The 8,271-nt window shown below is 38.9% G+C and overlaps 1 protein-coding gene across 1 annotated transcript; it reads right to left on the bottom strand.

The window, feature by feature from the left end:
* Positions 1–474: 474 nt before the first annotated feature.
* Positions 475–7,138, bottom strand: LOC18440322 (endoglucanase 6). Its single transcript, XM_006850467.4, has 9 exons — positions 6,920–7,138; positions 6,037–6,249; positions 4,960–5,160; positions 3,590–3,679; positions 3,325–3,489; positions 2,609–2,893; positions 1,885–2,233; positions 1,648–1,719; positions 475–1,554 (listed from the first exon to the last, which is right to left on the bottom strand). Exons 1-9 carry the CDS (start codon positions 7,109–7,111, stop codon positions 1,256–1,258), a joined length of 1,866 nt encoding a protein of 621 aa, XP_006850530.1. The 5' UTR covers positions 7,112–7,138; the 3' UTR covers positions 475–1,255.
* Positions 7,139–8,271: the final 1,133 nt, after the last annotated feature.

The raw sequence follows: 8,271 nt of genomic DNA, 5'->3' as shown, positions 1-8,271 counted from the left end.
TGAAAATAACTATTTTCCAAATGCATTCATAAAGGAATCAGCCGAGTTGCAACTATGTAATAACGAGTTTGCAGGGCTGTAAATGCATCAGGTCGACCTGCTAGGTTTGGGATGGAACCAAAACAAGAACAGACCCGATAATCAAGTCCAAACTTCTAGACCCAAACCCAACCCAACCCAACCCAACAGGCCTTGAATTTCAACCAGCACCCAAACCTGGGTCAACCATCGTGTCGACCAGCCGGGCATAGGCCCAACCCTATCTGATTGTTAGTCCTACACGTTAGTCACCAATCATGTTCCAGATCAACCTTTTTTTAACCATATGTTACAACACTTTAAAATAAACAAAGGCAGCCAAATAAAGAAGGGAATTCTGACATTATAATGGATTCCACAATAGAAAGCTTTCTAAAGGAAATGGCAAAAAACAAAAAAAAAAAGTAGCCAGCACAAACCATCTGCAGACATCAATTTCCAAGTACCTCAAATACACTTTCATTGATTTGATGATTTCCATACAAAGGAAACACAGTGAACCATGTAACATATCCTTCAAATGGGATGTATTCAATAAAGCACTCACAACCACAAGATACAAAAAGAAGACTAAAACTGCAAATACGGGAAAAACTTAAAAAAAGCAAAACACCAGGCCCAAGCACTTGGTAAGATGGGACCAAGAGATTCTCCCTAGGCAAGGCAGTTGTGAAAGACAGGTGAGAAGGTCAGTTTCTTTACCTCCCAACACATTCTCTCACCAAACAAGACCAAGTGATTCTGTCACACACACACACTAAAAGAACACCTGCAGATCAGCTGGATGATTCCTTTTCCACCTCCAGACAGATCTCCCTTGTAAGAGAAGTTGAAAGGCCCTTCTTTGCCTCCCAACAACCAAAGTCAGTGAAGCTGTCAAAGACTCCCTCCTCATATGAAACAAGAAAAGAGGAGTCCCTCTCCTAAACACAGGATTATGCCTATACAGAGGAGGGGGAGAAAGAGGATGAGCTCTTCTAATTCCTTTGTCTCTTCTCTCCATTTCTCCCCCAACCCCTACTTTATTCATTCCCATTACCTGTCCTATGCTTTCTCATTTAATAATTTAACACCCACATACAAACCTTCTTCCAAGACTCTCTTATCTCTACAGTATAGAACTGCACATTCTTACATACACACACAACCCAACCTCAAATCCAAATCCACAACCCCAAACTCAAAAAAGTGGAGAAAAGAAGGACTTCTGAGGTGGTCAGGCTAAGTTGAAGCCAGAAATGGTCACATCGGCAGGGGAAGCAGCATGGATGTATACAAATTCCAGGCTTTTTCCGGCTGGTAGTGAGTCAAGCCATTCAGGAAACACATAGGAGTCACCTGTTTTAGACAGGCCCCAAAGTGGACCATAGAGCTTCGAGATAGAAAGCTTGAGGTCTTTAATGTTTTTGCTGGAACCATTTGTCACAATTGTAGAGTATCTGTAGTATGTCCTACCCTTCAAGTTCCACGAGGCTGTGGCCTTCTGAGATATTGAAATAGGAGAGTTGTTTTGCACTGCAAATTGTTAGGAACCATTCATTAGTGGTCTATTACAAGTTGGGTCTCGCGAAAAATTTGGTAAAAATCTGGGATGATACACAGATATACCTGGAGGAGTGGGCCTGATCTGGGGCTTTGGATGCAGTTGCGGCTTGTTCACTGGTGCGGGGCTCGGAACCACTGGTAAAAGAAGAAGTTTAGGGATGGATATAGAACACAGGAATTGTGAAAAGAAAACCATGCCTTTAACAAATACAGGGGCGAGAGAGAGAGAGAGAGAGGGTTTTGACAAAGTATCATCAGCTCGCATTAATATGATATAGCTATGGTTAAGGGAGCTTATACCTGGAAGGAGCTGGTTGTATCCTCCATTTCCTGCATGGAGCCTAGCCAAAATGCCAACAAGAGGTGCATTGTTATATGTTGCAGGCTCTGTCTGCTCATAATTGTCCCTCTGATCTGCAAAATTATCATAAGCATCTGGCCCTCCGACAACGGCTCCAGCAAGGAGGTTGGGATCACTTCCCTTTCGGCTGAACCAGGTGGCATAACCACCCCTGCAACTCACAAATGAAGGGTCTACCTTAAAAGACACAATGGATGAGCCCCTGTGGTGCACCTGCTGAGGATAGTTGCTCCCATAACCAACCATGTAGCTTGTCGCCCTAGGGTTGTCGCCAAGTATATAGTCCACCTATGAAATTTACTGAATTAGAGAGAGCTTTCTTAAAGATAAGCTGGTTTCATTAGGGGATAGTTTGGTGAAACAGCATGGATTATGGAAATGGTACTTGTCTTGAGAGGAAATAAAACAAAATATCAAACAGTTGCCCTCTGGTTTTTACAAATAAAGCTTGTTAGTAAATTTGCTGGCTCTGGAATGATGAAGATAATTCACAAGGAAATTTGCAAGTTCAGGACATCAGATGATGTTTCCAAATTTGAAAAGGACTAAAAAACCTTTCAGAGAAGAAATTCTATCAAATTTCACTCTTTCTAAACCCAAAACAAAGATTAAGAGTAGCTCCATCCAGAAAAATGAGTTATGGCATTGAAATCCTTAGCTTACCTGGGACTTGGCAAAGGCCAACAGTTCAGATGCTGGTACAGTTCCACTATTGCAGTGCATAATCTTGCCAGATGAGGTGAGGTAGTCAGAATAGACAGTGAGAAGGAATGAGGCACTCGTAACAAATTGCATATTATTCCATCTCTGCCTGAAAAGCAATCCACCAGGTGTTTTCTGTACGTTGCGACTGCCTTTGCCAAGGCATGAACACATGAAATATTCTGCCTTTTGTTGGTATTGCTCAAATATAGCAGAATGGCGACCACCTTTTCCTTGCATCAGGAACTGCATGCATACCACAAAGGAAAGAGGACACATGTTAAACTACCCCACAAGGAGACAATTCTCAAATATAGCAGAGTGGCGACCACCCTTTCCTTGCATCAGGAACTGCATGCATGCCCAAAAGGAAAGAGGACACATGTTAAACTACCCCACAAGGAAACAAAACAGGCTCTTTGTATGATGTGTTAGTACGAGTAGAAATTGAGCTGTTTTCAAGTAAGCCTAATTACACATGCATTCATAGCTCACCCAAGATAGAAATATGCAACAATTCAAGCAGGCATGTTTGTATATGTAAGTACAACATGGGTACAATTCCCACACCCTTACATGCGTATAAGTTGTGTGTGTGACTCTGGAGACTGTCATGAAGTTTGATTAGTACAAAAAGAATGGAGCAGAATGAAATAAAAGGAAATGAGTGGGAATACCTTCGAGACAAGAACTTGAACTCCGGCATATTTCACATCCCAGCCAAATTCAGTCATGCCCCATCCAGTCCCTCCAAGTGAGTTTCCATTGTTTCCAAGGTACTCCAAGTAGTACTCATCGTTGGTGGCCTGGTATAGCCATGCAGCTGCCCAAAGCAACTCATCCTGAGAATGGAAACATAATATCAGACAAATTCCTATATATAAAGAAAACTGAAGGAAGGAAAACATAAAGAAAGAGCCCTTTTAGTGTATAGAGACTTACAGCATAGCCACTGAAAGAGCGATAATATTTCTGGGCAACGGTGATACTGTTATCATATTTGCCTCTGTATTTGTCGGCAAATTCGAATAGCTGGAAAATGGAAAAGCATAATAATTATGAGCATGAATAGAAATATAAGGCCAAAAAAGAAAGTGCAAACAAAGGCCAATGGCTTTGAACTGAAATCATGATGGCACTCAGCAATATAAGAAATAAAATTTGCATATAAATTTAATAAGAAACTCAATACCGACAATTTGAATCAAAAGCTAATCGTCCCCAAAAAGAAACAGAGAGATCAGGGACAGTTTCAGTTCCACAATTTCCACTTAAACAGGGTGCATTTGTAGTCCCACTTAAACAGGGCAATTCGAAAAGCAAAGGAGTGTAATAATTACATTGAAAAAACAGGGGGGTAATCTTGTCAAAAGGGTTGAAATGTTATATATAGAAGGAAAATTGTTATATAGGATGCATTCCTACATTTGCTTCTCCCAAGGCATAAAACATCCATCTTAAAGATGGATGCAAATGGGTGGTCCCTCCAAAAAACGTTATATAAACAATGTTCTAAATATTTTCTTCATAAAATTATCACTTTCAGTTTTTAAAATATATTTATTGTTATATATTTATGATCTCCAAGTTAGAGATTATATATTCCTCAAAAAATATGTCCCAAATCCATCTCAAAAATGGATTTTTAAGAGGGCACTCATTTCTACATGTGAGTTCTAGGACTCATTGAAACCGTGTCCTGCCTAGAAACCATGGGGGCATACCTAACCCCACATACCAGCCCATGCCCACATAAGCCAGCCACAGTTGCCATCCTTTACCAGCCAAGAAGCTTTGAATGAGAACCATAGAAGAGACTACCCTTTACAGAACCAAGGGAATTTAGGAAAAGATATTTTATGCATTTATCTCAAAGAAAGTGCAAAAAATGCAGGTCAATCTCATTTTGTGGGGATTTTACGATGCACCGGGCTATGCAATTATAATTTGGTGTTTATAAAAAGAAGAGACTATGGAGAAATCACAGCACGCAGTGATGGAGAAGAGAGAGTTAAGCCCACCATTGGGGTCACTCCTTGTTTTGAGTTGTCCCACTTCCCACCATTATCATTCATCATGAACAATGGACCACACATTCCATCGGACTACCTAAGCTTCTTATGGGTAGAGAGTAGAGAAGTTATGCCTATGGCCGAATGTTCAACAAGATAAAAAAGGGAATCACCCGAAATTTAAAGGTATGGCAAGTGAAAGACATCAATCCAGTTACTTAGGTGCTGACCACAACCATACTCCATTGGATTATGATATAACTTTGTGCCTTAATACCAATCCCTGTTCCAATAGATTACCTGTTTGGCATGGTTCAGAAGCTGCGTGGAGTAGGCAGGATTGGATCTCCTGAAAACCATGTAAGCAGCAGCCATGGCGGCGGCTGTTTCTCCAGCCAGATCTGAACCAGGGTTACTTGGATCGATCCTGTAAGCAGAACGAGATGTCGACATATCTTCTGGCCTTTGCCAACAGTAATGGTCGGTGTTGCCATCACCCACCTGATATAACAATGATAGTAATGTTAATAATGAGATCCAAACATCTATTTTGCTTGTTCTTTAACCTTTTTGACCGGTAAGTGTGCAGTTATGTGCACTAGTGTTTCCTAAACCTTGTTTGCACTATGTATTTATTTTTTAATGTGGTTCTCTGCTGGTTTAGAAGGATAAAAACAGTTATCCAATATTTTCCCCAAAAAAAAATATCCATAAAAAGAATCATGATAATAAAATCAGGGAAAATGGGTAGCTCTGTACTGTGGATAAATCAACATCCAACTAGCAGATTTATGAGAAGCAACCACCATTCATCTGTTCTTTATATTTGAGAGTGATGACAAGGTAAACCAACGAGAAGAGTTATAGTGCAGCACCAACTTTTCCTCCTATATTTTTAGCTCTCAGTTTAGAGGAATAAAAGACAATACCCAACAAGTGGGATTATGAACGAAAATTAATCAAACGAAAAAAATAATCCAAAAATTACAAAGAAGGAAAAGCTGGGGACTCTCCACAGAGGACCGGAAAACCGCCTCCCAACAATTGGAATTATGGAGAGCTGCCCAATTTTTCTCAAATTTCTTTCTATTTTTTTCTTTTTACTTTAGTTGGATCAAAACCAACACCCAGCAAGTATACTGAAAGAAATCAAAGCAAAGAAAAGGAAAAGGAAATAATCCGAGGCCCATCTCCATAAAGGAAAAGCCATTACCGAATAGGTACAGGAATGGAGAAGAACACACTTTTCCTTTATTTTTTCACATTTTAGCTCAATATTCGGAAACTATTTGAGGGGTATAAACATCAACACCCATGAAGTAATCTATGAAAAAATTAAGGGAAAAAAAGGAAAGAGGAGAGTGAGAAAGTGGATACCTCTCCATAGAAGACATTAGGTTCAGGGTGGGCTTTGATAAAGTAATCAGTACCCCATTTGATTGCATCCATGGCATGACCGAGCTCCCCATTGCTCCCCATTTGCTTTCCATATTCCAAAACACTCCATGACATCATGGTTATTGTGAATGCCATGGGGAGCCCAAATTTCACATTGTCCCCTGCATCATAATACCCTCCCACCAAATCAACCTGAACCAATAATTGTCAATTATTATTATTGATATCATGATTATCAAACAAAAATTAATCCAAAACAGTGTGAAAAATGTAGAGGGTTTTCTGGCTACTAAATAAAAAGGGTATAGTTTAGAATTGGAACAATTTCCTTCATTATTTGAACTTTTGAGCAATAGATCTAGGGACGGAGAAGGGCAACAGTAAATAAAATAAAATTATTAAACAGAGGAAGGTAGACATAAAATAATGAAGAAGAATGACTTAACAATAAACAAATCATGTGAGATAAGCAGAAAACGACCATCCCCACCACCCCCAAAAAAAAAAATAGAAAGGGAAAGGCGGAGAGAAAAAAGAAAAACTAAGTGGAACCTTAAGCAACCCTTTACTAGTGTAACTGTAGTCTCTCTCTCTTAAAATGAAGATGAGTAATTGTAAACTGCAATGTAAAGGAGGGAGAAAGAGAGAGTGAGTCGAATGCATGCAGGAACATGGAAAACAAGATCGAGATCGAAAGAATCGAAACAAATGCAGCTAGGAAGTGTAGACATGGAAATTGGACTTTTAAGACAAAAAGCTTAAGCACAAATGAGAAAGGGAGAAGAAGCAAAAACACAGAGACATGGTTCAACTGAGTAGAAAGCATTGTAAAAGAAAAAAGAAAAGAAAGCGAAGAATTTACCCCACTGGCCTTCCCATCATGCAATCCAGAATCAGCCCTCCATTTGACCCTCTGATTTCCAGGAAGATAACCAGATCTCTGAGCCTCAAAGAACATAATGCTCTTACTTAGAGCATCGCCATAATCATGAGCCCCATACGCAAATGGCGAGACCATTAACAACATGAACACATACACCACACTCATGGCCATTGAAATCAGCCCTTCCTAACAAGCTCAGAAAAAGAAAAACTAAAATGCAGAAGAGAAGACCCACAAATTTGAAGCAAAGAGAAGGACCCCAAAACTCAAAATGAAACACCCATCTAATATCTGGCATGCACAAAATTAACCCAGCCAATGTGAGTAAAGAACCTCCAAATTTAGCAGAGATTCCAGCTAAAACACCCCCACAAAACCCAAAAAAAGTATAAAGAGAGACCAATGCAACTCCCAAATGGAACTCTCAATTTGCAGACAATTTAATGGAGGGAACAAAATGTGGTGAAGTTTATCAGCAAAAACTTCTGATAAACCCCCCTCCAAATAACATACACCAATGCCAATGGCCACAACTGAATTGAATGGAAGCTGAAACCTGCTATATATGGAGGAAGAGGTGCACTTAAAAGTTGATGGGTGTACATTAATTAATAAATAAATATGAATACCTTTTCTTTATTTCTGGTTTATTTCTCTGCCATTATTAATTGCTAAATGTGATACTTTTATTTGAGAATGTGGAGAGACAGTTGAAAAAACAAGGTCATATGGTCTCCCCGCTTTTCCTTCCTCATCGCAGAGATGACCTCTTTATTATTCCACCAAATCAGTAACAGAATTTACTGCGATTCCAGATAAATTATTATTTTATTTATTCAAATAAACTACCATTTGATATATGAGAGCACTTATTTTCCACCTTAAAATTGGAGAAAGAACTTTCTTTTTGGAGAATGACATGTATGTCCCTATCACTATTTTTTTTTTTTTTATTTCTTTTATTTTTATTTTTTTTAAAATGCCCTCCTTATCTTACTTCAAATCAATTAATAAAACCACCACTCGGGGACGGAACTCAGGCTCATGACTGAGCCCGTAACTCGAGCGGAGTCTTAGTTATTCGGCCGGAATTGGGCAAGTCTAACTAAGCAAAAAAGTGTAAAAAACAAAAAAACAATAAATCCCCCAAAAAACGAAAAATGTGTTTAAAGTAAAATTCAACAAAACACAATTAAATGAGATTAAAAAAGTAGTGAAAAAATAGATTTTGAAACAATCAATTGACGAAAGTATTTTAAAAATAATCCATAAATAAGAGGAAATATAAAAATAAATATTTATAGCCCAAGCACTTTTCAATCTTTGTCAAA

This window comes from Amborella trichopoda, chromosome 1 (assembly GCF_054954075.1).
Source record: "Amborella trichopoda isolate Santa Cruz 75 chromosome 1, AtrichopodaSantaCruz75HAP2 v2.0, whole genome shotgun sequence".
Taxonomy (NCBI): Eukaryota; Viridiplantae; Streptophyta; class Magnoliopsida; order Amborellales; family Amborellaceae; genus Amborella; species Amborella trichopoda.
The sequence above is the reverse complement of the archived record's forward strand: the minus strand, read 5'-3'. Positions and strand labels throughout refer to the sequence as shown.

Excerpts from the sequence above, each read along its gene's own strand:
- LOC18440322 (XM_006850467.4), bottom strand. The coding sequence starts at position 7,111 with ATGGCCATGAGTGTGGTGTATGTGTTCATGTTGTTAATGGTCTCGCCA. Across the intron at positions 1,720-1,884 it reads ATACAACCAGCTCCTTCCAG|TGGTTCCGAGCCCCGCACCA; the intron begins GTATAAGCTCCC and ends TTCTTTTACCAG. Across the intron at positions 1,555-1,647 it reads GATCAGGCCCACTCCTCCAG|TGCAAAACAACTCTCCTATT; the intron begins GTATATCTGTGT and ends AACAATTTGCAG.